General features: G+C 55.3%; 8 protein-coding genes across 8 annotated transcripts; 3 read left to right on the forward strand and 5 right to left on the reverse strand.

Moving 5' to 3' along the window:
- Positions 1–158: 158 nt before the first annotated feature.
- POSPLADRAFT_1159026 (hypothetical protein) lies at positions 159–4,536 on the reverse strand (the record flags this gene model as incomplete). Its single annotated transcript, XM_024487390.1, has 8 exons — positions 159–325; positions 675–965; positions 1,136–1,643; positions 1,872–2,740; positions 2,799–2,877; positions 2,981–3,132; positions 3,189–3,893; positions 4,149–4,536. 8 exons carry the CDS (start codon positions 4,534–4,536, stop codon positions 159–161), a joined length of 3,159 nt encoding a protein of 1,052 aa, XP_024333567.1.
- A 243-nt stretch (positions 4,537–4,779) lies between these two features.
- Positions 4,780–6,447, forward strand: POSPLADRAFT_1050464 (hypothetical protein; the record flags this gene model as incomplete). Its single annotated transcript, XM_024479987.1, has 7 exons — positions 4,780–4,953; positions 5,010–5,073; positions 5,127–5,452; positions 5,503–5,664; positions 5,720–6,067; positions 6,131–6,304; positions 6,355–6,447. 7 exons carry the CDS (start codon positions 4,780–4,782, stop codon positions 6,445–6,447), a joined length of 1,341 nt encoding a protein of 446 aa, XP_024333568.1.
- Positions 6,448–6,712: 265 nt separating this feature from the next.
- On the forward strand, positions 6,713–8,869 carry POSPLADRAFT_1062251 (hypothetical protein; the record flags this gene model as incomplete). The annotated part of the gene is made up of 10 exons (XM_024481490.1): positions 6,713–6,831; positions 6,889–6,999; positions 7,052–7,200; positions 7,253–7,344; positions 7,394–7,658; positions 7,713–7,784; positions 7,835–7,962; positions 8,018–8,137; positions 8,191–8,600; positions 8,710–8,869. 10 exons carry the CDS (start codon positions 6,713–6,715, stop codon positions 8,867–8,869), a joined length of 1,626 nt encoding a protein of 541 aa, XP_024333569.1.
- Positions 8,870–9,028: 159 nt separating this feature from the next.
- Positions 9,029–10,113, reverse strand: POSPLADRAFT_1050466 (hypothetical protein; the record flags this gene model as incomplete). The annotated part of the gene is made up of 5 exons (XM_024479988.1): positions 9,029–9,037; positions 9,083–9,254; positions 9,319–9,517; positions 9,592–9,795; positions 9,852–10,113. 5 exons carry the CDS (start codon positions 10,111–10,113, stop codon positions 9,029–9,031), a joined length of 846 nt encoding a protein of 281 aa, XP_024333570.1.
- A 2,191-nt stretch (positions 10,114–12,304) lies between these two features.
- On the reverse strand, positions 12,305–13,725 carry POSPLADRAFT_1037276 (hypothetical protein; the record flags this gene model as incomplete). The annotated part of the gene is made up of 2 exons (XM_024477210.1): positions 12,305–13,629; positions 13,689–13,725. The coding sequence occupies 2 exons, from the start codon at positions 13,723–13,725 to the stop codon at positions 12,305–12,307; spliced, it is 1,362 nt and encodes a 453-aa protein (XP_024333571.1).
- Positions 13,726–16,822: 3,097 nt separating this feature from the next.
- Positions 16,823–18,402, reverse strand: POSPLADRAFT_1158630 (hypothetical protein; the record flags this gene model as incomplete). The annotated part of the gene is made up of 8 exons (XM_024487338.1): positions 16,823–16,912; positions 16,982–17,157; positions 17,227–17,334; positions 17,396–17,485; positions 17,546–17,696; positions 17,752–17,829; positions 17,889–18,032; positions 18,085–18,402. 8 exons carry the CDS (start codon positions 18,400–18,402, stop codon positions 16,823–16,825), a joined length of 1,155 nt encoding a protein of 384 aa, XP_024333572.1.
- Positions 18,403–19,403: 1,001 nt separating this feature from the next.
- On the reverse strand, positions 19,404–21,195 carry POSPLADRAFT_1158808 (hypothetical protein; the record flags this gene model as incomplete). Its single annotated transcript, XM_024487368.1, has 9 exons — positions 19,404–19,509; positions 19,740–19,828; positions 19,891–20,066; positions 20,135–20,242; positions 20,309–20,380; positions 20,437–20,500; positions 20,544–20,723; positions 20,781–20,933; positions 20,992–21,195. The coding sequence occupies 9 exons, from the start codon at positions 21,193–21,195 to the stop codon at positions 19,404–19,406; spliced, it is 1,152 nt and encodes a 383-aa protein (XP_024333573.1).
- Positions 21,196–23,107: 1,912 nt separating this feature from the next.
- Positions 23,108–25,104, forward strand: POSPLADRAFT_1158739 (hypothetical protein; the record flags this gene model as incomplete). The annotated part of the gene is made up of 6 exons (XM_024487354.1): positions 23,108–23,338; positions 23,911–24,066; positions 24,130–24,378; positions 24,428–24,517; positions 24,567–24,738; positions 24,785–25,104. 6 exons carry the CDS (start codon positions 23,108–23,110, stop codon positions 25,102–25,104), a joined length of 1,218 nt encoding a protein of 405 aa, XP_024333574.1.
- Positions 25,105–25,952: the final 848 nt, after the last annotated feature.

Genomic DNA, 25,952 nt, shown 5'->3' on the forward strand with positions numbered 1-25,952 from the left:
AGGGGGTCGTAACTGAGCGCTGATTTGCAGTAAAATGATCGGCACGTGACTGTGAGAAGCTCCGATCTTGAACAACCTCCTGGGAAGCGCTGAGTGAGTCTAAATATCTCACTTCGACCTTTATTTTGGCGAATGTGACATATAACGGCAGGTTTATATCACGGTAGCTCTGATGTACCATGCGTGGCAGGGTCTGCCTCCTTCTGATTCCGACGAAGAGACACTGTAGAATTCTGCAAGTCAGTGTACCCTTTCGGCGCTCGTGACTGAGAGGGGCATTCAAACCCAGCATTTCGAAGGCAGTACTTCGCGATTATGACATGTACTTATGGTCAAAGCAATACAGTATGTCAACAGACGCAAATGCCTGATTAATTGTAGAGAAGTGAACACCATTGGATTCCAACAATTCGATACCAAAAGAATACAAAGTCACATATTAGAGGATACATTAGGTACGCACTTGGAACGTTACAATGAATCCACAGGACACGGAGAAAGAAAGAGAAAGACGTAGATCCGTCAAGTCAAGATCCGTCTACAGGAACAATTTTTGGTCCTGCAGGACCGTTCGGTATGGAAACATCGGACATTCCTGCATTCGATAGTCGTGGAGGATGCGACTGGCCGCCATGAGAAGGGGGAAACAATGGAGAAGAGGTCCGTATATTTACAACATTGCTTGGCTGTGTCGAGAGAGATATCCCCGCAGCACCGTTCGCGTGCTGTTCTAAGGCATGCAGGCTGGCAGACGGAGGATGGGTGGTTGACGGCTTCATCTGTCCCGGCGATGGAGGTGTGCGACCGAATGGCTTCATACTCGCTCCGTTCCTTGTTGGAGTCGTCGGGCGAACAGGCGATGATAAATGGCCCATGGAGGTGAGAGGCGGTGGCGGCGGTAGTTGAGGCACGTTCAAGGGCTGTTGGCTTGGACGAGTCGGCGAGCGCATAGGTCCGAGGAACGACTGCGGTAAACCGGAAGACACACTAGATGGGCTTTTGGTGCGAGCGGGCATGCCGTTGCTTCGCGGAGAGCCTGTTGGCAAGCCAAATTCTACGGCATGAGGAGGCGAGCCCCACGAGTTTGCATGCGGTTGAGCGTTCGGGGTCCGAGGTCGTCGAGGAATAGACACACGATGTGCACTACCCGAGGGATGGCTCGGCGGCGGGTGTCCTTGTGACGATGACGAAACAGGTCGAGGGAGTCCGTTCTCCTCGACTATACTGAAAGAACCTCGTCGGGAGGAGACGGTAGATGCCGGCGCGACTGGCGGACCATGCATGTTCCTTGGGGATCCCGGGAAAGTTGATGGCCCCGCTTGCGCAGGCGTCCCAAATGGAGTCATCAGTCTTTCGTGCGGACCAACAGGGGGCGGACCCAGAGGTTGCTTGCCGCGGTCGCGTATATCCAGCAGTGGCAGTCCGTCATTGCTTTTCCACATATGTTGGGACGGACCTGCCTGCCTCGAAGTATCCGAGGCCATCTCGATGACCTCGGCAGAAGGATGCGACCGACGAGGCTCGAGATCTCGGGGCGTGGGTGGGCTGCCCATCGAGTTTGGTCCCGCGGTGGAGGAAGTCGACAATGAGGACATGGTCGGGCCTTGTCCCCCGTTACTGAGATTACCGGGACCGTTTGGATGCTGTGGATGATGATGGTGGTGAACATGGTGATGGTGATGATGATGGTGATGCGGGCCCACATGGTGATGTGCCACTTGCCCCGGCGTACTATGGGCGTGCGGATGCGAATGCTGCTGACCTTGGTGCCGTTGTTGCGTCATCTGCGCGTTCTGTATATGATATGCACGCTCTTGGTCCCGCTCCCGCTCGAGGTCGCGCTCTCTTTCAGCTCGGTCTCGTGCACGTACCCCCTCCATGTAGCGCTCTCTCTCTCTATCACGTTCCCTCCCTTCAGCGACGCTGCTCGGTCGTCGAGGCTCCTTCATCCCTGCCGGAATGGAACCTGGTCCAGGCTGGCCGACACCAACCCATCCATTAGCTTTAGATCCTGCAAAGCCCGGGGGCATGGGTGCAGGGCCCATCCCCATCGGCATGCTAGGCCCGGAACCGTTGCTCAGCGTTTGCACTGGCACAGGTGAAATGGAACGTCTCATGAGCGGACCAGGCCCAGAAGTCGACGGCCCAGACCCGTACGCCTGTTGCATGTGTGGTCCTGGGTGCGCCGAACGCGAGTCAGGTCGATGAGCATGTACCGTGTCTGGTTCCATCGGCATCTGCGAGGGATGCAAATTCGGAAGGCTTCCTGCAGGCGCTGAATGATGATGAGAGGGCCGCGGTCCTTGGCCTGGGAAGCCTTGTATCATAGACTGAGGACCCTGGATTTGAGAGTAGTGTTGTGGATGCTGGTGAGAGAATGCAGGGGGTGGCGGCCCGAAGCGGTTCCCTTGCACGGGGCCATCAATCAACTGCATGTTGGGCATACTCGGAGGATAGTCGTAGCCAACAGGCGCACCCATTGTCGGGTTGACCATGACTTGACGATGTGGATCAAAGCCGACGGCCAGACGTCTATTCTGAACCATGAAATCTAGGTCGTGAGCAACCTCGGTCGGCGACAACGTCGTCAAGTTCGGGTACACTAGTGTGTTCGAACTTCCAAGACCCTTGTGGCGCGAGATCTGCGCATGCGATGCAGCGCTGAACGGATATGCCTTGACAATCTCACGCAAGGTCGGAGGCGAGCCTACAATGTGCGGCGGCTCAGGTATACGACGCTCTGGCAACAGGTTTGAGTGAACACATGCCAGACACGTTGGAAGTCTGCGATGACTGACCTGGCTGCGGGCGTTCCAATGCTCTACGCTCCCGCTCGAGCTTCCGCCGCTTCCTATTGGTCTCGGAGATCATTTCGGTCTGAAGATCATCCCGTTCTTGCTATATGATCGAGATACGCGATTTGCCATGACCAAACCCTGCGATCAGCTACAATCAAGGCACGTGCACAGACGCGTCGCACCTTCCACCAACTCCACGTGCAGTCCTCGTCCAATTTACGGCGCTTCGTGACATTGGCCACCTCGTAGTCGCGTCTGCGTGCGGCAAGTTCCAGCCTCTTGTCGCGTCTCTTCAACAATTCAGAATGAAGATGTAGCATCTCAGGGTGGGTGCCTGACAGTAGTCGATAGAAACGCATTGTAGGTCTTGAGATACCACAGAGTACATACCTTCAGCAACCAATGCTTCCTCCCATGCGAGATTTTCCATCTTCTCGACATAAATCCGCTCTCTGAGCATTGCGAATTTCAGCTCGATCGTGGCAAGTACGTCCAAGGCCTCCGCGCGATGAGCAGGTTGTAGATCGGACTCAAGTTCGAGCTCCAGCTCTGGCGAATCCGCCTCGACGTCTTCTGCGTCGGCACCGTCGCCTTCTCCGGGGTCTGCTGCATGCACCAGGTCTGCATCCGCATCGTTCTCTGCGTCCTGTCTAGTATCGGCCTTGCGCTTTCGTGAGGCTCTAGTCCTAGTCCTCCTCTTGTTACGTGTGGAAGTCCTGCTAGCCGTAGCTTTCGGTTCCGGCTCTCGTTCGACCTCGTTGTCGGATGGCGCATCTGCGTCTGGTGCAGGTGACGCCGAACGCGACGATGAAGGTGACCCTGATGTTCCCGACGACGATGGTGATGGAGGCTGAACTACTGCAGAGCCTGCCGTGATAGATGAACCCGCGGGTATGACAGGATTTGACGCGACAAGTGGTAGTGTCGGTACAGCGTCGTCGACGTCCATGAGGTCAGTGGTCTCATCAAGCGCCGGAAGTGCGCCGACAAACGGTGTGGTAAGGTCGTCCGCCACAGGTACGCCGGCGTCGTCGTTGTCATCCCCATCGAATTCGATAGCAGGAACGTCATCGTCGGCTGCTTCTTCGTCAGCCTCTTCATCTTCAGGGTTCTCGTCTTCCGTGAGCTCGGGAGATGTGGCGCCTTTATGCGAAGGCGCCCTCGACGGTGGGCTGCTCCCGGCGCCGTCCTGCTCGGGCTCGTCTTCTTCCTCGTCCTCATCCTCAGACTCGGCTCGTGGAGGCGACGCTGCAGGAAGATCCTCGTGATCGTCGTCACGCTCGTCCTCACCCTCGTCTTCGGCATCGCCCTCATGGTCGCTGTGCACTGTGTGCCCCTTGCGATGCGCACCCCCGCGCTGCTCCTGGTCATCATCTTCCTCCTCTTCCATTGCTGTTGCAGGACCCGCTTGTTCCTCTTCTTCCTCTTCTTCTACTAGCCGCGTCCTCCAGTCGCCTTTCTTGTTGCTCTTGTATGCCCAGTCCCACATAGGCGCAGGGACGAGTCCGCGGCTTTTGCGCCTGCTATCGCGGGAGGATGTTCGTGTCTCTGTCTTCTTCGTGCCGTTCTCGCGGCTCTCTTCTTGTTCGTCTTCCGTTAGCTCTGAGAGTTCGGAGCCGCTGTCGAGACCCGCTGGGCCACTGTGGTTTGAAGATGTTGCGTTGTGTTCTTCTGGGGGTGGTGGGGATGGCGAAGGCGAGCTCAGTGGTTCTAGGAAGGATGCCGTAGAATTAGGCATCGTTGTCGGCGGTGACGGCAGCGACAACGACGAGAAAGCGGAAGGCAAGGCGCGTACAAGCCTCCGCAATTGTGCATCCCGGACATTTTCCCGTTCAAGTGGTCAAGATAACAGATAAGTCCCATATAAGTCAATATGGCGCAGTAAACTGGTCTCTTTAAACGCGCATACAGTCACCACGATTACCGCACAATATTCCATCCGCGCTCGCCCCGCTTCACCAAAACGATATTCGCGCTTGCCATGGTCACCGCAGACAACCTGAACCTAGACTGTCTGGAGCTAATATTTGCCCATTTGTATGGAAATGACTTGGTCTCTGTCTCTCTCGTGAGCCGGTCCTTTCTGGCGGGTGTGATCCCAAGACTATACCGCACACTGGTCTTCAAGCTAAATCAAGCCAAGCGGTACCCTGCTGTAAGTCATACTGTTTTCACGCGCCACATTTTTGACAATCTTACAATGTTGCACAGATTCTGTCGCCATTTGCTGCTGTTCTTGCGCATCAGAACCTAACTAGTCATGTACGACATATCGGTATGTCGTCTTGTACACACGTCGTGTGGACCTGACTGTTCACCTTCACATAGATATCCGCACAGTGCCTATTGTCAAAGCTACCCCGAATCCAGTCTTCCTGCATGAGTGCGCTCGCACCATTGCCATCTGCCCGAACCTGATGACATTCATCTGCACGCCGAACGTCCTCCCATCCTTCCTCTTCGATCTGCAGGACAAAGAGTCTCTGCAGCATCTGCGCGTAAATGCGAGCCTTACAGAGGACCAGGCACAAAAGCTTGTGAACCTTCGCTCATTGAAGAGTATCATTCTCGATACGGGTACCCCGTATATCGCTAATCTCCTGCCGAGATGGACCACATCATTGAGTTCGACACTGCTGAGTCTAACGTTGTATGTATGTATCAGCCGTTAAATCCAGACTCCATCCGTCTGACTGTGTTTCAGGGTATGCATGATCTAAATGAGCACGTACTTGACGGTGCACTGTCAAACCTACCAAACCTCAAGGCCCTGCACGTAATCCAATGCACCAAAATCGACCATCATTCAGTGTTGTCACGAACGTCGAATGTCCCCCTTTTGGAGAGTCTTTCCTTCACGACCTGGGTGAGCGTCCTCGCTGCAGTCGCACGCGTACAGACTTATAAGTACGTCACCTCAGGAATCTCCACGCAATTTACCGAGCAGCATACAACCTCTACGTTATTTGCGGCATCTGGCCATTGATACGCATAGTAGTCTTTCACCAAACGCTACCCCAAGCTTATGGAGCTCGATCATTTCCCTTACGCGCTCATGGTCCCCCCCATTGAGCTCAATTACGTTCAAGTTGTCAGAAAAGCTACTTGTGGGCGACAGCTTCATACACGAGGTTCTCACCGCGCACGCAGCGACTTTGCGACATTTCGCCATCTTGAACGGTTCGCTGTCCCTCGAGGCAGTGCGCACAATATGCTCTAGGTGCTCATTGCTTGAGAGGTTTGCCTTCAGCATCCCCTCAAAGGACATCGTGAGTAGGCTTATACATGCACCTTTCCCTGGCCACCTTACCCACGTCGTCTGGTGTCTGTAGTTCTCCTTGGCTGTGGCCCTATCAAGGTCGAAAACTCTGCACACCCTAAGCGACGTTAGCAACCCTCACTTGACACACGGCCACAAGGTCCACGTCTCTCCGTCCAAAGTCCGTACTATCGTTGAGAACGTGCCAAGTCTGCAAAAGGTCATCACCGATGGTCGCATTTGGACGGTAAGTACCGCATAGGGAGCTATTGATTGGCACGCTAATGCATATCGCAGGTTCAGAGGAAACCTTTCCAAGTATATCAAGAGCGAAAGAGGACGCCGCCCGTCCATTGGTTTATGCCACCGTCAGGATCTAATTTCTCGTAGTTTAAGTCCTTATGCGGGTCGCTTTCCCTATTCATAGCATATTGCCGCGGTACTCACTACTACCAATCGTCTGCCTACTGTGACCTTGGATTATGAATTCACAAGCGTGACATAAACAGAGGTAACGGCTACTGTATGGTCATGTGAAGTGACTGTCACGACCATTACTGAAGCGCTGAGGCGTTGTTTGTTCTCGACGCGTACAGCATCCTGACAACATCTTTTGTTTCTTGCCCTCGTCTCTAATCGTCGCTCACTTTCTATCATGTCTGACTCTGAGGGAGATATTGACGATGAGCTCCTTGAACTTGCTGGAGCGACCGAGCGCAAGCGCAAGAAACGCCAGGCTGAGGGCTCGAAGTCCTCAAAGCGCCGTAAAGCGAGGTAGGTGGTGACTCGCGTCAATATTCGATTGGCCTCAAACATTCTCCTCTAAAGTAGTTCGGATGACGAAGACTCTGATGCAGAACAACCAGAAAGTGAGGAAGAGGATGCTGAGGCAAATCCGTACCCGCTGGAAGGGAAGTATGTGGACGAATTAGACAGACAACGGTGCGTGACCCTGGTAGATAAATTCGCGCATCTGTCATGATCAGTCTCTCAGATTACTGGAGCTTCCTGAGATTGAGCGTGAGGACATCCTTGCCGAGCGCCAGGAAGAAATGCAGCGAATACAGGATAAGCGCAATCTAGACCAGATGCTGAAGGCACAAAGTGGCCGGGGCGATGATACCGTTTCCAAAGCTGCAAAACGTATGTCACATCATGGCTTGAGGGGCTCCTTGACAACAGTATTTGGTCGCAGGGCAACATGCCCAACGAGGCGCTACAAAAGAGAAGACGCGCAAGTTGGATGAATTGAAGGCGAAGAGGAGGGCAAAAGACGAGAAGAAGCGTGTACGATTCTTTCGCCTCTATCAGGGGACTTTAGGTCTGATCCACGCAGACGAGAGGCAGCTCGCCGAAGCGGGAGATGTCCTCTTCACCTGTAGACATGGAGATGTCAGACGAAGAAGAGGAAGATGGACAGATTTCAAAGTATGAGGAACAAGAGGAGAAGGAGCGAAAATTGTACGACAGATACGACAAACCGAAGACGGACAAGGACCCTGAGGAACCTGCGACTCTCGAAGCTTTAGAGCGATGTCGGGTATCTCGAGATATGATTGCCCGGTATTGCATGGCGCCTTGGTTTGAAGAGTTCCTCAAAGGTCTGTAGTCTCTGACACTCCTGTGAGTACTTGTACATGATGCGGTGACATTAGGCGCATGGGTCCGATTCCTCATTGGCAATGAAGAGGATGGCCAGGCTGTATATCGCATTTGTGAGGTCACCGGTGAGTGAGTCCTGTCTAACCAAATTCCAGCTGTTCAAAGCCTCCAATAGGCATTGGCCAGGCACCCAGGCCTTACAAACTGAACGACAAACTGTACAACAAGGACTTTCACCTCAAGCATGGGCAGTCGTTAAAGAACTTCTTGATGGATAAGGTATCCAACTCGCCTTTCATATCGGTCAGTGGCTGTTCTGGTCTTCTATTCACCCTCGGCTAGAAAGGTGGTTATACAGAAAGAGTTTGACCGTTTGACGAGGACATGCGAGCTGGAGCGGGTCAAACTCCCTTCGAGGCTCCAGCTCGAGAAGAAAGCTGCACAGTTGGAGAAGTTCATCAAAACGCCCATGACAGAGGTTTGAGCTCGCATCTGTCGTGTGTTCATCCTCGCTGAGTGACACTTCCTCAGAGTGATATCGCTGCGATGCTCCTGGCACGCAAGAACATGATGGGTTCCCTGTCAAAGACGCAACAAACATCCACATCAATCACGATGGAGCGTTCACGGCTGGTGTCGCAACGCACGCTTGCCACGCGGCGGCAAGACTGGGCAGAGGTCAAGTTGATAGACGAGAAGTTGGCAGAGCTCGCCGCCACGGCGCCTGTCCGGGTGTCTAACGAGACACGCCAGGACATTTTAGCGAAGGTCAACGAACGCAACCGCAAGGCGAATCTCGAGGCCGTCCGCAAGGCGGAGACGGCCGAAGCCGAACGAAAACGACGCGAACGCAAGCTTCTTGCCGCGGGCGGCGGCACGCCGCGCTCGTCAACGCCTGCGGACCCCGCGGCACGGCTCAAGGCGAATCTGCTCAGTTCAAGGTCGGTCTCGTTTCACCCGCTCCGTCCATTGCTCCGTGTGCTTGATGTGTGTGGCTGGGCGTTGACGCGTCTTACTTTGATCACCGCTCTGCTGCGCACGCCACGACAGACCTGGAACACCCGGCACGCCCTTCCTGCAAGCAGACACCTCGACGCCGCGGTCGATATCACCATTACCTCCGGACGGGTCACCCAAGGCGCCCGAGGCCGCGGGCAGTTTCGAGGCGTCGATCATGCAGTCCGTGGAGATCGACCTAGGCGACTTCTAGCGTGCGTCATCGGATTTTCTCTGATCAATTGTATTCTACCATTGCGCGTATCTCTGACATCAGTGTTCACTTATTATTCAATCGATTCCTCGTTTTGGGCGGCTTGCTGTGTCGCCCACAAAAACAACATCTGATATATAAATAGCTACACTATGGAAATCAAGATGCCTTGCTGGTGCTGCCGACACCTAGCACTTTCAGCGCGCCAGCAACCTCCTCTTCGATTCCTAGTTCTATGCCTAACACTGTCGGTTGGAATGCGGTCAATGTGAGGCCGGCTGGATTTCGAATGCGCGGCTGCCAGCCTTCAGGTATGCGCTCCTCCAGTAATATGGGACGAAGGTCTTGCACCCTGCCGCCGAAGATTGTGAGGAGGGTGCCCGAGCTGCGGACGCCCGAGATATGAGTACGTCCCGGCTGAACAAAACCACAGGAACGTGATGCCTTACTTGGAACTCCCGAAGAGTTTGTGGAACGCGGAGAGCGTGAACTGTCCATTCGACTTCGCTTCTGTACGCCGTTTACCCGATATACGTGACAGGTCGGCCACGGTGAGGTTCCCGCCTGGGCCTGTCCCCGAGGCGAGGAGCTCGTTGATGAAGCGCTCGCAGGGTTCTCCTTGGTGAGGCGACTCAGACGTGTCTTCGCCTGCGGGGGCGGTGTAATTTCGGATGTATGGTCAGCTCCTATTTTGAGCCTATGTGACAAGTGAGGGTGCGTACGAGTGAGAGACGCATCGTGCTCGATGCCGTTGTGCACGCTGATGTCACTCAAGTCGAGCGTGTCGGTCCAGTAGCTCTTGCCGAGCAGGCCGGCCATGTAACTTGGCACGAAGAAGCAGAACGTGGGCGCGAAGTTGAACGTCGAACGGATGGCCGCGTTCATCTGGCGGAACGAGATGTTGCGCCCGGAGCGGGGGAGCAGGCCTGTACGGAATCAGCTCGTGCCTGCCTGCGGCAGGATCGACATGATGTGATCGCACCGTGGTTGGCGAGTGCATTCAGGCCCGGACATGCGCTCCGGCTGTCGCCCTCCTTGGGCGGGATGTATTCGGGCCAGCGTCCGCCCGCGCCGGGGCAGCCCGCAGGCACGACACGGTCTGCAGGTCGCAGCGGTGCCACCAGGTTGAACAATGTTAGCCCTAGATCCCATACCACGACGCCGAGGTTCGTCAGGATGTTGAGCAGACTCGAGATGAGCCCGACGGTCAGGCGTGTCGATGCGATGATGATGAAGGGGGGCATATCGTCGAGGATAACGGCGGTGGAAGGCACCCGCACGGCCTTCAAATACGCAGCCTTCAGATACGAGCATGGCCGCTGCCGCGGATTTGGGATAGATCCAAAAGGTCGGATTGATGAGAAGCAGCCAGCTATATCCGCATATGTCGTGCAGCATTCCGCCCCGTGATACGGAGGTCTGGGAAGTTTGCAGCTTATGGGCAAAGCTGGAAAAGAAGGCGCCTTTCGGGGCGCTATGAGCATCTGTGCCCAATGGGATCCGCCTGCTCTGGCACGAGGGCAGGCAACCTGTTTCATTGTGGGATAAGACAGTCATAACGTCGTCTCACTTGCCGCATGTTTGAACATTCAGGCCCGTTGAGCTGCCATATTGATAAGGCTAAATGACCTGATGAAGCAAGAGGTGTCGTGAATAAAAACATCAGTGACACTTACCGATGACAGCGAGTCGGAGTCGTGTTAGGCAATCTTCGTAGGATATGCACGAGGATGACGGTTCCGTAAGTAAGATCTTGAGAACCTGATTGGGTATTCGGACACTACGTAAGGCCGGTCTAGCGCGGAGGCACTGTAACGGACTCAAGTTTACCCACTGTCTGCCCATCCGACGTCGGCTCTCAGTGAAGCCCTCAAATAGTTAGTTCACGGTGTGCACTGCTCTTACAGTGTGAGAAACTGCGTACATATGGACCTTCATGCGAGCGTGACACGAGCCGTTGAATGAGATTGACTGACGCTCGGTGAGGGTACGGGTTCCTCAGACTACAGCTGTGAACCTTGAACACCAAGTCATATTTCTAGACTCGCCTGGGGCCAGCACAAGAATTATGGCTTTCAATCACATTCAATGCTTCTGCAGATCCTACCGTGCTTGCTCGACACGCTATGACGCGTGATTGAAGATTCGATGTTTGACCAGGGAAGCAACTGTCATCAGTGCTATGATTGACAGAAGACATGGTTGGCCAACTGTTGTGCGAGGACGTAGTCTGGTCACAAACTAACATCATATAACTGACTTTACTTCTGTTGCTGCGTTGGATCAGCAGCTGATTCGCAGTGGCTGCTGTGTAGAGTTATATATTGACGACAGATTGACACCTAATCTTGGTATTCAAGAAGTATGTTGATGAAATGCATGGTCAGGTACTACGAGCTCGCAAGCTCGGGCATGCTAGTAGCTAGGGGACAGAGACCCCTTTCGTAGTATATAATGATCATTCGCAATGTACGTACGCGCTCGCCGACCGTTTCCCCGTTGCTTCAACATATGTATGATTGGATTGATAGAGATGATGTAAGGCGACTTCAGATGCCTTCAAGTTAAGATTTGCGACTGATCACTGTATGTGGTCAACTGCGCAAGGTTTCCTCCGTTGCAGTGCAGTCGCTTAGTTGAATATCGGATGTTGGGATTGTGGCGAGCGCACCATTGTATTTGGCATTATTTGTGGTACCTAGCGGACTTTGCGTGAGCCCTTTCTGTACGCTCCCTACGCGTTTGATAGGCCTCAGACAATAACGATATATCTTCATTGGTCGTTCTCGGTTCAAGGTCTCAGACGAGCTTCTAACGAGAAAGGCCAATAGATGCTGATATCGCAACTCAAGGTTCCCTTTGTGAAAGGTGCACTCGTAAGTTGCATGTATGCACTGCCCGGGCTGGAATGACCTAGGCAAGGAAGAAGCTGCAATAGTACTGACAGCATGTACAATCTCCGCGATACCCCCCCCCCCTCAGCATGAATTAAGCACAATATTAACTTCTCCCACTTGACCGCTTCATTCACAAGTAAACGCGGGAATAACGGCTACAGTCAGTGCCTCGTTTTTATCATGCATGATGATAACCCGAGCCCTTGTCCCGCACATGAGGAGGCCCGCTGCACATGAGGTGCTAAATCTGCGCAGACAAGACTATACCACCTCAAAATCGACACGAGCCTGCGATGCTGCGGTGATGGAACTTCATGACTTCATGGCTGATGTGATTTAGTGATATCTCATTACTGACATTAATTTTACGCGAGGCTTTGTTTGCATATACGCTTCCAGACCCCACAGCAAGGTTCGTTGCCTTTGTCAGCTTTGGGGATTTATAACGGATACAACCACAGCCTGCAATCAAGCACCGGCATGAATGATACTACCTGCCATTCACTCATACACATCGATAACGTCAACACTGCATCTGTCAGTGAAATTGAGCATGAGCTACCAAGACAATCGTCAAAGGATGTGAGATGAACTCGCACAGTATGCGTCTCCTTGACCGCGGAAACCCTCCAAGGACGATCTTCTCCCACAGACCGACTGATGGTATCTTGTCGAACGCCTTGTACACCCTAAGCTTGAACTCGACACACTCTACACCTGCAAATTGTTCTGTAGCCAATAGTTCATCAAGCGTTTCCACCAACATGGTCTGAAACATTGGCCGGACAGAGACCAGTGACTGCTTCAGCTTGACGGAAAGCTTAATTACAATGGTCATCTGCCGCAGCGATGTGGAGGAGATGGAGGCTAACAAATGGTATATCCACCCGTAGTCGGCGCTGTCGATGGGTTCTGTCCGAACTACGAGTGCCACTAGGTTGGTACATCGAGCGAGTGTCAATGGCGGTCCTAGATACTCAGACACGCCAGTCCCCTTGCCCACGGGCGACTGCGGGCACGTGAAAGCAGCATCCAGGCTCCGTAGGTTGTCCTCTGCGCTATCGAGGAGTCGCTGGATGCCGAGAATGTGCGCATGCTGTATAGGGATGAACTCCCAATAGCCCAGTATGATGGTATGCAGCCTTGACGCAATCCCAGTGGCCAGGAGTAGATCAGTGATCGTACCCATGGAGGTCGTGTTGAGATACAATCTAGACAATGAAGAGTGTATCCACGGGTAACGCGGGGCTGCCTCTGCGATGCCGGGGTTGGTGAACTTCACGCCCCAGCATTCCAAATAGCCAAGGCGAGGAAATGCGCATATAAGACGACGGAAGGTGTGGATATTGGGGAAGGTCACAGCCTGCAGGACCAGACGAGTAACAGAGTGGAAGGTGGACAGATGCAGTGAAGTGTTCACAAACGAGGAGTCAGATATCCATTCTGCATTGCACAATGCAACCTCATCTAGGGCGAGCAGTTTCCCCGCCAAAGCTGTCGCGAACGTGGCCAGGTGTGGCACCGGTATGCGCACTTCTGGGGTGCTGCCTCCCTGGAGGATAACGCCTCTCACAGCGTGGGCGTAAAATGCGCCCATGACCATGTCTTTGTCTTTTTGCACGAGCTTCGCGAGCCGATAGACATGATGGCGCTCACGGAGGATGACGGTCCTGAGGAGATGAAAACGAGCTCGGGGATACCACGCGCGGCAGACCAGAGTACAGGCTTTGAGGGTCTCTTGGTCGTACCAAAGGTGGTCGAGTACGCGCTCCCATACTTCGATGGCAAGCGAAGGTAACACGATGCCGTGTTCCTTTGTACACGGGTTTCCTGTGCTCGACGGCAAGCCCGTTCGGGGGCTGGCTGTAAGCCAACGCGACCGTCGTCAGAGCAACAAAACCAGGGCGACGTGAGGTACTCACGGAGACAACAAAGGACTGCCGCACAGAGCCAGTACATCGCATTTAAAAGGGATGCTACGGGTCAAGGGTGACTTGGGCCAAAGTGATTGCTCGGCACAATGTAAGATACGCGACCGCGAGTGTTGTATGCAACGTGTCTTGTGATGAATGGTCAATATGGAGATACGACACATGCATCCTCCGCAAGCTCACGCACCTTTATGCTCAACAGGTCACTCATTAGTGTGAACGATATCCAAACCCGGGTACAACAGCAGTCGCCCATTTTCCACACAGTGCTTTCAAGTTTTCTTGCATAGTTGTCTAGAGGATCTGGAGCGTGCGTCAGTTACTATGATTTCAAACAAGGCCCAGGGAGAGCAGTATAGTAGGGGCTGTCGTGGAGGGAGGTATTGATCACGAATTGGAGACGTGAAGCCAGCGCTTAGTGCAGGTCGTCGGACCCAAAGTTTCGCCTGTACCTCGACTAGCTGACTTGGACTTTCCCCTGCGACGTATCTTTGTGTGCGTAAAGGAGCCGCACCTTCGCCATCTCAATGCTGGCCAAGAGCACGGACCTCGGGTGGAGTGGCGATTACTATGCTACAGATGCTATCCGTAATCTCGTCATGCGGGTATTGGCCATATATATGAAGATACATTGTGAAGACAGTGTACCGGTAGTCTGTTTTATTTACTCTATATCGTCTTCATCAGGTGAGTTTTTCGTGAATTTGCTTGACAATGAAGGTGCTAAGGTGAGAGGTCGTGATATGCTTCTGGACAAGCTGACCACTCGAACATTATTGATAGCTCCTGGAATTGTCAAGCTGTCAGTTACGTATAACCTGTCATGGTCTTGGTATGCTGGGCGGAATATCCCGACGTCTACTCGGCACGCAAAGTTGCCACACGAGGGCACCATCAAACCGTTCGCAGGGAGAACAGCTGGTAATCTAGGGCATAGACTAGCAATACAACCAGAGTGCGTCTGCTCCGCACTTCATAAGCACTCATGAGTAATGTGTAGCTCTAGTTAGCAGCAGTGACACACTGTTGATACTTACAGGTGCGCTCAATGCTAAACATTGTTGCCAACTTGCATCCTGGAGGTGCTGATAGGTGCGACCCTTCTTCGCTAGTCCGCGTTATCCTAAGGCGGCGTGGATGGACATTCACCCATAGAGTGGCGTTATAGCTGCGGGAACCTTTCCGCAGAGCAGACGTCAATGTATGCCCTAACGATGCAGTACACAGAGCAGATCTTACCCGGGACGCATGAATACGTTACCGACCGACCTGCCTTGCTATCCGTCCTCAAAGGGCGAAGCGTAAAGAATACCCTTCGCCGCTAACACATTCACATCCTCCTTCCGTGCTGTCAACTTAACTTCCGCCCCTGACCCACATTTGGCGCGCGACTTTTTCGCAGGACGTGCTGTTCGGATGACGACGACTTCATGACGAGTGTCGCTTCCTTACCCGAGATGGAAGTGCAGCGCTGCGATAGCGTGCTCTTCGCAAGAGGCTGGAGCACTCTACGAATTCGGCGCCGTATCGAGCGTGACCAGCGCGGAGGACATGGAAAACCCGTTCCTCTGCCCGTCGCAGACGGTGTTCTGAGCGAGGCATACACCTGCGCGGGGACACGGGGAGTGTCGAGCGTATGTCCGGTGGCTTGCACATACGGGTCGCCTTGTGTCTGCTGTGTGTAAGACGGCGCGAGTCGATGTGGTAGACTCGACATAAATGCAGCGCCGGTCATAGTCTGTACGGGACAGCATGCGTGGCTGGTCTCTCATCTTTCAGGTTCGAAGCGCTGTCTACATCTTGAGCAGCGAGGCTATCTGTTCCGTTGCCTGATTGGCTTACCGCCGATGTCGAACTTGGCGGCAGTTCCATAAACTGTCTCAGGCTGTCCCGCTTGCGCCATCTCCGGTGTCGCCAGCGGATGCGTGCCTTTGTGTTTACTAGGAGCGCACATCGATTGCCTTTCTCGTACTGTTCGCAACCTCTTCCAATCCGATCGACATACTCTTCCACTTGTTATAAACGTCGGTCGGCCAGTGAAGAAATGGCGAAACCAACGACTAAGCAAGGTAGTCCCAATCTGACCTCTGGATTCCCGCTCTGCTACATACGATGAAAGCATGCAGATCGCGCTGGAAGCTGCCGCTTGTCTACATGGCATCAACTTGGCCGTGCCAGGAGGCCTGACATGCTGCTCCGACATCCACTCGGGCAGCGGTCGAGCGCATAAAGGCAGACGTCTCCATTCGCACCATGAAGGCCTGCCGCATCCCCAGCCTCAGCATCCACGCCATGCTGCTGCCATTGTTCCACCCCGGTGCAGCTTCTCACTCGCGGGGAGCAGCTGCCAGTGCGTCGGCGTCAGTGCTTGCGGCTGCGCTCCGACTTCGGTGTCACTCGCGGGGGCGAACTATACGATCTACGAAGGGGACCTATTCATGCTATGCTGAGGCGACCATGCCGTCAGTGGGTTGAAGGCAGCGCATGACGGTTGGCTCTCAGGAGGCTACGTCCCCGGGGCCTCCTTGACCACCATTATACCGTCGGGGGGTACCCGCAGGAGGTCGCCGTCTCTGGGTGCTCGACGTGTTCGGCCCAGCAATGACGCGTTCGACAAGCTGCGCTTCCTCGAGCTCGCCGTCGCGCCCAACGCCCAACGCCTCGCACATCGTGCCCACCACGCTGCTCGTCACGGACGGCATGTCCGGCGTAGTCATCCCGAACGCGGTCGTCACCCATGCAGGGTGTGCAGTACACGAGCCTGCCTGATGGGCAAAGACTGGTGGTGAATTTCACGCTCCAGTCGCCGAGGACGTTCGTGCTCAATGCGGAATGCAACGTCACACACTCTATCCGGACGAATAGAGGTGATTGTAACCTACGATGCTACTTTAGGCGTGTGCATTCGTCCGTTGCGCTCGACATTGTCCCATCTTCGCGCTCCGCCCAGGACCAAACAATCACCGAACCAGATTGCTGATTCGTTTGATATTCGATCCAAACCGACGCGTTCCGCGTGACCCTTCCCCTATTTTACATGTACATACAAGTGTGCTGCGTCGCTATATGATGTCCCCACTCTCTCCGCTCGACCACGACAGTACGCCCCGCCCCGAATCCATCCACTACTTCGTAGGCCGGATCGCCTGCTGGTGGGGCCACTTGTCGAGGTTCAGCCCCATCGAATGGAACGGCGAGTATGTCAACCCGTCGCCCTGCCGTCGCGCAATCGATCTTAGCCCGCGCCCTCACACAACCAGGACAAGACATGACACGACACGTACCACCATTTCATGCGGGAAGCCCTTCGCGAACGGCTGCACAGCCTCGAGCTCCGCAATCTGCTCCGGCGTGAGCGCGATGTCGAGTGCGCCGATGTTGTCCATCAGGTGCTCGACCTTGCGCCCGCCGACGATTGGGAACACGTACGGCGTCTTCTGCATCACGTATGCGAGTGCCACTGTGCGTGAACGAGGTCAAGTCATGGGCTGTCACGTCTAAACAGGCGGAAGGGGGATGGGAGACGTACGCGCCGTGATGCTTGTCGCGCCGGTCTCGGCCGCGATCTTCTCGAGCACCTGGCATACCTTGCGCTCCTCCGGCGTGCGCTCCCAGTTCTTGTTTATGAGCGTGCGACCTTGGTGAGAGCGTGCGTGAGCCTGGGTTCATGTACGCATATCGTGAACGGGAGAACACACCCTTCTCGCCCGTCTGGCGCCGGCGCTCCTCTTCTGCATCCGTGCGGATCTTTCCGGCGCCAAGGACGTTCCATGGCGCGAGGGCCATGCCTGGTACATAAGATCATGAGCGCTGTAGACGCATGTGGGCGCGTTGGAGTTGCGACACACCCTCGACGCGCGCCATGGGAATAATTTCGCGCTCAAAGTCACGCTGCAAAATGCTCCATGCGCCCTGGTAGATCACGAAGGGCGTCTTGCCCGTCAGCCGCGCGTACATGTTTGCGCGCGAGACGATCCATGCGGGCGTGTCCGAGATACCCTGTGCTTACCAGTGAGCTGCCTGCGCGGAGGGGGGGGGGGCGAGATGTGCGTACGAGATAGAGGACTTTTCCTTGTGCTACGAGATGGTGCAGACCGTTCATGACCTCTTCGACACCACAGGTCCAGTCCCACTGCGATACAGGGAACGCGTTAGGGTAGATCCTGGAAAGATAGAGGGGAGTGGACATACCCAGTGAACGTAGAGAATGTCGATGTAGTCCGTGCGCAGCTTCTTGAGGGACTGCTCGACCGAGACGTGGAGCGACTTGATGTTGTTGCCAACATAGCTTGTCTTCTGCGGGAGATCGGCCGCACGCTTAAAGTTCGTTGAGTACTAGCAGAGGATTAGCGATGTTTGGAACCAACTTCCTGGGCATGGGGCACACCTTGGTGGCGATGACCATCTGGTCGCGGTTCTGACGGCGCTCCATCCACTCGCCGATGAACTGCTCGGAAGTCTCGTCTTGGTAGTTGTTGGCCGTGTCAATGAAGTTGCCGCCGGCATCGTAGAAAGCGTCGAGGAGCTTGAAGCTGTCGTCCTTGTCCATCTGGCCCATGCCGATGTTGGCCCACTGGTCGCCGATGCTCATGGCGCCGAGGCAGATGGGCGAGACATGGACGCCGGCGAGGGGGGAGAGCTGGCGGTGGCGGCCCAGCTTTGTCTTGAGCGGGGGAGGCGGGACGAAGAAGCTCTTTGTGGACATGGTGCCGATAAGAGGGAGTGAGGGAGCGACGAGAGGGTGGTCGCAGGGGTTATATATTGCTCGACGACGGTAGACGTCATCTGCGAATCTTGGTGGCCGCTGACAGGTATTTGGTTATGAGAGCTGTGCCGCGAGTGAGTTGTCCAGGCCGGCGGGGACGCGTCGCATATACAGCTGTGCCTCGGAGACATGGTGGGGCGTCACGTCAATCGAACACATATTGCCCGATGTCGTAAGCGGCCATGCGTGGACTGTCGGGAGTACTAGTGTAGATACGGCGGATGGGCGGCCGCGGACTGTCACCTCGCTCGTGTCGGTGGGAGACTGCAGACCGTCACCGCGATCACGTGCATCGTGCGCCCTACTGATCGTGCACCTTTCTTGCCGGCTCTTTCTTGGAACATGGCATTCCACAGCACAGGTGCTGTCGCGCCATGTCAGCCGATGCTCGTCATCACACTCCGTCGCGCTGCTAGTTGCGAGATGATGTGTACCGGTCCGGATAGAGATAATGGGAAACAGGCGTTATCACATGTGGAGGTAAGGCGACCATCAGGAAACGTGCAGCTGTGCGCTCACTGGTCCTTCGCACACACTTCTCCTGTTGCAAGTACAGCCGATACCTGCGGTGGTGGGCCGACCTTATGACCGCGTACTGTACTCTGTTCCTGACGCGTTCGGCTGCTGGCTACAAGCTGGGTCAGACACCGTTCAATCCCTGCCAAAAATGTAACACCTCCACTTAGCCTGCCAAGACAGACGGATTTGTCAAGCCCTCTGTAGTCGCGATGGGTGGAGGCAACATCTAATCGCGTCGAAGGTGTGCAGCGTACCTTGTGTGTGCAAGACGCGACTCGCTGTCCCTTGCGCTCTCTGGATGTAGACGTGGTTTGATCATATAGTACGTACCGTATTAGTATTTCCTTTTTTTGACTCTACGGCCTGCGACCGTGTATACAAGTCGGGATCGCTGGCGGTCGCACGTATCAGGTGAGTTGTGGTTATTTGTGTCTTTGTGCATCAATGCGGACGCGGACGAACAACTCGCATATCGCACACGTCTTCGCTGCAATATCGAACTCGGCGACCCCTTCTTGGTCGCGTACACTGTTGCGATCAAATGAGGTGCACATATGAATGTTTTCAGATCGCTACCGTCATGCACTCTTTCTTTCGTTTCATTCTGCGTAGCCTACCTTTTTCACGGGCATCCAACAACCGTCAACGAACATACTGCAGCACCGCGGCGCAGATCCCGACTAGCGTGTCTAATAATATCCACAGATGCGTCTTTCATCCTGTAGCGGCATGACACGAAGTACATCTTCCCTCCTTACTACTCCTCCGGGCGGATCGCCTGCTGGGTCGGCCACTTGTCAAAGTGGCCCGACGCTTTGTACATGGCGATGAACTCCGAGCCGTCCCCCTGCGCCCACTTGTCAGCGCGGAATCCGGGAGACAACCACGACGCGCGTCGAAGGCACTCACAATCATCGAGGTAGGGAAGCCGACGTCAAACGGGAGCACATCCTCGAGGTGCGCGATCTGCGCGCGGCTCAGCGCGATGTCCAGCGCGGCGATGTTGTCCATCAGGTGCTCGACCTTGCGCCCGCCGACGATTGGGAACACGTACGGCGTCTTCTGCATCACGTACGCGATCGCCACTGCATGCGAGTGCAAAAAGACAGCGTCGTCAGTCGCTGCCGCAGGGAGCCTCTAGAGAGAGACGGACCGGACGTGATGCTCGGCGCGCCCACCTCCTGGGCGACCTTCTCCAGCGCCTGGCACACCCTTCTCTGATCGGGAGTGCGCTCCCACTCGTTTGAGGCAGTCCTGCGGCCTATTCATAGACTGGCATTCAGCACGTGCACCGCTAGAGACTAGCAATCAATCACGCCCGTCTCACGCCGCCGCTCCTCCTCTTCATCGGTGCGGATCCTGCCTGCCGCAAGGACGTTGCACGGCGCGAGCGCCATCCCTAGCGCACACACGGTCAGCGGCCTGCACTCTCTGACGCGCATGCGCACGACAGACCTTCCTCGCGCGCCATGGGAATGATCTCGCGCTCAAAGTCGCGCTGCAGGATGCTCCACGCGCCCTGTTACACCACGAAGGGCGTCTTGCCCGTGGGGCGCGCGTACGTGTTGGCTTTTGAGACCACCCACGCGGGCGTGTCGGAGACTCCCTTGCACGGTGTGAGCTGCTGCCGCCGCGCCGTTGCCTACCGCCAGAAAAATGCGTACTAGGTAGAGCACCTTCCTCTGTGCGATGAGGTGGTGCAGGCCGTTCATGACCTCCTCGATGCTGCATTCCCAGTCCCACTGCAGGCGCGTGGTCAGGCCGTGAGCGACAGCGCGCAACGCAACGGACGAGCGTACCCAGTGCAAGTAGAGAATGTCGATATAGTCCGTCTGCAGCTTCGCGAGCGAGGCCTCGACGGAGAGGTAGAGCGACTTCATGTTGTTGCCGACGTACGTTGATTTTTGCGGGAGGTCCGTGGCGCACTTGTAGTTCGTCGAATACTGACCTCCCTGCGCGCGCGCATCAGCATGGCACGCTCCTGGCCCAGTATGCAGCACACCGCCGCACCTTGGTCGCGACGACCATCTGGTCGCGCACGCCGCGCGTGGCCATCCACTCGCCGAGGAACCGCTCCGACGTCTCATCCTGGTACGCGTTCGCAGTGTCGACAAAGTTGCCGCCCGCGGCGTAGAACGCGTCCAGCAGGCGGAAGCTGCGGTCCTTGTTCATCTCGCCCATGCCGTACTGGCCCCACTGGTCGCCGATGCTCATAGCGCCGAGGCAGATAGGCGAGACGTGGATGCCGGCGAGGGGCGCGAGTCGGCGGTGGCGGCCGAGCTTGGTCGCGGGCGGGGTGCGGGGGCCCAGAAGCGCGAGGGGCGGGACATGTTAGTTTAGCTTTGGCTGTGTGTGAGGGTGTAGGATGAACGAGCACTCGGCGAGAGCGGTGGCGGTTTTGAGGGCTGCAGAGTGCTGGTCATTGTGATATATATATGGTCCTGTGGGTCGGCCGTGCGGGTGGGGTGCGCTGCAGCAGGTGCTATCACCAGGCGTGGACATAGCACATAACGCGGTCTGTTACTACGCCCGCGCGCTGGCGCATAGTAAGCTTCAGTGGATAGCCGCAGGAGGGCGTTTATGTTTATAGAGAACAGTTGTTTTAAAATGTAAACCCCGGACACAGAGGGCTGCACATCGGCATAAGGGGGGAGCTAGGCCTTAATCGCTGTGAACCACTGACGCATGTTGCATCGTCGATCGTGATCTTGATTATTGCCGCTGGCTGCCTGAGATAGTGCCTGTCCTTCAACTCTCCTGATCGCCCGTATGAGCACCAATCCCCGTCTTATGATGTTCCGAGGAGATTCATCAAGCGGCCGTTCCGCTACCAACACGTCTTGTGCAATCTACTACCCTTTTGCCAGGAAGATTGAGGCCACAATGAACTAGTATTTATGCTCGCTTTTGCTGCCTCTTCCTCATAGCGTCAGGCCAGAATTGTGTATGAGCGACCTCGCCCGATCTCAATATTCGTAGGCTTGAGTGAGCTTATCCTTGCCAGGTCTTTGGCCCCTTAGCTTGTGATGACGATCCCAACCGCGCAAGACGAGATGCTAGCTCTTCGACACGCAACCCGCGCTCGTCTGGAGACCGTTTTGGAGACTATTAATACTCCGGCAGACCCAGAGCATACAAGTCAACGGTGTTGACATGACTAGATTTTAGCATTGAAAGTGCCAACTGAAGACTGAGGATTGCCCTCAGCTTCAGCCTGCTTATATATTGTACAAACCGCATGAGCAACTACATATTACATGAGAGAGCATATCTGTGAAGAGGTAAACATACCTGTGACATAGGTAAGGTCCGAGAGAGGCATGAGAAAACAAAAAAACATATATGGTAACTAAATAGAGATAAGGTTCCGTGGTCCGAAGTAATGCATCCGAAATGAAAGAACCGTAACATTACCCCCCTCTTTAGGACGACACGTCCTCGCGTTGTGGATTTTGGAGAGTCCATTCGCTCGGGTTTTGGATATATACGGTGATACGACCTACGAAACCCTAACCCCTAACCTGGGTGCGACCTAAAGGGACTAGAGAGACGGCTTATAGTCTTAGTGAGAGGGGAGTTAGCAGCAAGGTGTCCCGCGGTTCGAGTTTACACGAGAAACGCCTTCGGAAAAGGCTACAAATGCTAGGGAAGGTACGAGGTGGCTTCGACACGTCGTCGAAGCTACTCGGAGGCTGTGGATGGTTAGCAGAGACAATTGAAGCTTGGCAGAGCTCTTCGATGTATCGTAGAAGGAAGGGACACGACTCGATGGGGGGGGGACTTAGCTAGGACGCGGTTCGCGGTTTCTTCGACAATCGTCGAAGTCGAAGGGTTCGTCGAGACGGTATCGACGGGTAAACGCGGTGGACGAGGTTTCGAAGTTACGCAGCGAGGGACGAAGTGACGCAGTTGAAAGCTTAGACGCGGGGCGAACTCGACTTATGAGCTCTGAACTCGAGGGGGGGAACGGATCTTGTATTTTTAGGGAGAACTACGACCGATTTTATACTACACAGGACGCTACGACTATTCGAGAGTGGCATACGAGTACAAGGGGCTTTGCATTGTTCCTCAAGAACCTGCCTCACCGAGAGGCACATACCAAGTCCATCGGTAGAGTGACGTCATGCCGAACGCGAAGATGAAGAGCAACATATGGCCACTTCGGACCGGTAGCCGTCGTGAAGGCATGCCGCGAGGCTCGATACCTAATCGGGAAAGACCGGCTACTTCGGTGTGGCTTGGAGCGAAGCGCGCGCTTGGCCGAGCGGCGTCAAGTGGCCCTATTGTTCGCCGAATGCGGAAGACGTTCCGAGATCTACGCACGAGGCATCGGGAAGACCGTGCCGAGCTTCGAGTAAGCGTCGCGCACCGTCGAAGGTGTCGAAGAGCGTCGAAGTCGAAATCGAAGTGTTGGGGGACTGAGTCGAAGTGCCGGGCGGGATGCGAGTGCCGAAAAGAGGTGAATCGGGGCCCAGAGGGGCTTGGCGCCTATCATCTCCTCCCTATTGAAATTTGGACCGCCCTCGGTCCTCCACGTGATGCGAGAAGCACGATGGTCGTGAACGGATCGAAGCGGAATGGCAACCCGGGTAGACTTCGAACACCACGTGGCCGGCGCTAAATGCTGGTCGGAAAGGGGTTATAAGCAGGGTAGACTTAGCCTTATTTTCCCCATCCCATCGTTCCTTCGTCGCTACCTCTCTCGTATACTCGCTGCTTCCACGATGTCTGCTCGTTCCGCTACCCCTGCGTCGACTCCCTCGCTCGTCAACCGCCGCCTCGCCTCGCTGCTTGTGGTCCTCGAGGCTCCGCCGACCGCCGACGCCGCGCTCGATGTGGTCGAAGAGTGGGCACAAGACTTGTTGCCGCTCGTGGTAAGTCGCTCGTAAATCTGCATAACCCAACTAACCCTTTGTTTTCGAACAGCTCGCCTATCGCAAGGCCTTGGGCGCCATCCGCGACGAGGAGACGGAGTTGCGTGTCGCCGCCGCCGTCAAACAGCTCGCCGAGCAGGCGTCGGAGTCGTGGGTTGAGTGGGCGCGCGGGGACTGGCCAGAGCTCGCGACCGCCATCGACGCCGAGGTCGAACGACGCCTCGAAGAACAGAAGCGCCTCGCCGAGGAGGAAGCACGACGCGTCGAAGAGGCCGCAAAGCGTGCGAAGGCCGCCGAGGACCGTCGCCTCGAAGACGAACGGCATCGAAAGGACGAAGAGGACCGTCGGAAGCAGGCCGAAGACGAGCGTCGCGCACAAGAGGCCGCCGACGAAGAGTTGGCAAGGATCGCGGCCGCCGAAGGACTCCTTCCCGACCCTGCGCCTGCCGGTGTCGACAAGGGGAAAGGGCGCGCAAGGGTCGATGACGAGGTCACCGAGTTGTCGGACGACCCCTCGGTCGTAAGTGCTTTCTTCTATCATTGTTCGATGACTAACCTCTCTTTTGTAGAAGACTCCCCGGACGGTCGAGCGTCCGCTCGCGATGTCCGAGGTCGACATGGCCGCCGTGGCGATTGAGAAGCGCCAGTCGGGACAGAAGGTAAGCTCGCCTCTTCATCGAAGCGGTTCGATGCTAAACTCTTGGACAGTGTGATCGTTGCGCCGGTTACCGTTCAGCCCCGGTCGATTGCGTGTGGGCCGAGAACGCTACGACCTGCGATAGGTGCGCGCAGTTCCAACAGGGCTGCTACTTTGACAAGGTGTCTGTCCTGGGCAAAATGAAGAAGACGCGCGGCGGGGGATCAACCACAAAGAAGCGCAGTAAGTCGTTTCTTCTTGTCCTAGGCCTTCGCTGACGACTTCGTAGTTCGGCCGGCCTCTCCTGGGCCTTCGGTCGCGGACGCGAGTGGTTCGAAGAAGCGCCAAGTCGACGAGCCTCTGCGCCCACTTCTACGACGGCCTCTCGATGGGGCCAGCCGCCTGGGCCTTGAACAGGATGACCTCAACGTGCTCGACCTCGACGACGAGTCTCGGGGAATAATTCGCGTCATTCGCGAGGAGCGCGCTCATATCGCTCGCCGTCGAGCGCTCCTTCACGACATGGACCTCGACCTCCAGAAGATGGAGAAGGCCGCGCTCGCTAAGGGAGGAATCGGTTTCGTGCGCGGGGCTCTCGACGAGGACTAGGCGATGGCGCGAGTCATTTTGTTATCGTAGTTGTAATTTTGTCGTAGAATATCGCGGCGATAGTCGAATCGACAATGTGGCCCTTGGCCTAGACGAAACCTAGCGGGAACTAAGAAAAGAAAATGAAAATAAGGGTGTTCGAAGTAAGTCGTAATATGATCGAAAGACATAGAAGGAAAAATAGGAATGTTCGTAGCAAGGGAAAATGGACTTAATGAGAATATAGGCTCAGTTTGTCATCACAGCCTAGGAGGACTCGTCTAAGGTGAGCCTCCGCGCAACGGTCGAATCGAAGCGTTCGTAGAACGTCGAACGATGTCGCGACTATCGAGTTGAATCGAAGATATTCGTACAAGGGATGGTCTAGAACGTAGGAGAAAATCAAGCATATCGCGTAACGTGAGAGCAGGAATGGAGAGAAGAAAGTACGTATCGTGTTGTACAAGTAAGGGAAGAACCTCTATTCGTCGCGTTCTTCGGCTTCTTCGACTTCATCATCGTCGTCGTCGCCTAGAGAATTCGATAGTTCGAGTTCTCGAAGACGCTCTGTCGAAACATCTTCGAGATCTTCAGGAATTGGAATGGATTTGCGCGCGAAGTACGGAATGACTCGGAATGCTGCGATGGGTCGATCCAGGACTGTACCGTCGAGTTCGCACACGATGTATGCGCCGCCCTTGTTGCGCGAGACAACGATCAGGGGGCCTAGATATCGCGGGCGCATCTTGCGGTTGAGGGACTTCTCGATCTTCGTGTTGCGTATGAGCACTAGGGCTCCGCGTTTGAAGTCGAAATCCTGGATTGAGTGCTCATGCTCTTTCTCGAAGTGAATTGCTGCAGTTCGACAT

The sequence above is a fragment of the Postia placenta genome (assembly GCF_002117355.1).
Source record: "Postia placenta MAD-698-R-SB12 unplaced genomic scaffold POSPLAscaffold_21, whole genome shotgun sequence".
In the NCBI taxonomy this organism is placed as follows: domain Eukaryota; kingdom Fungi; phylum Basidiomycota; class Agaricomycetes; order Polyporales; family Adustoporiaceae; genus Rhodonia; species Rhodonia placenta.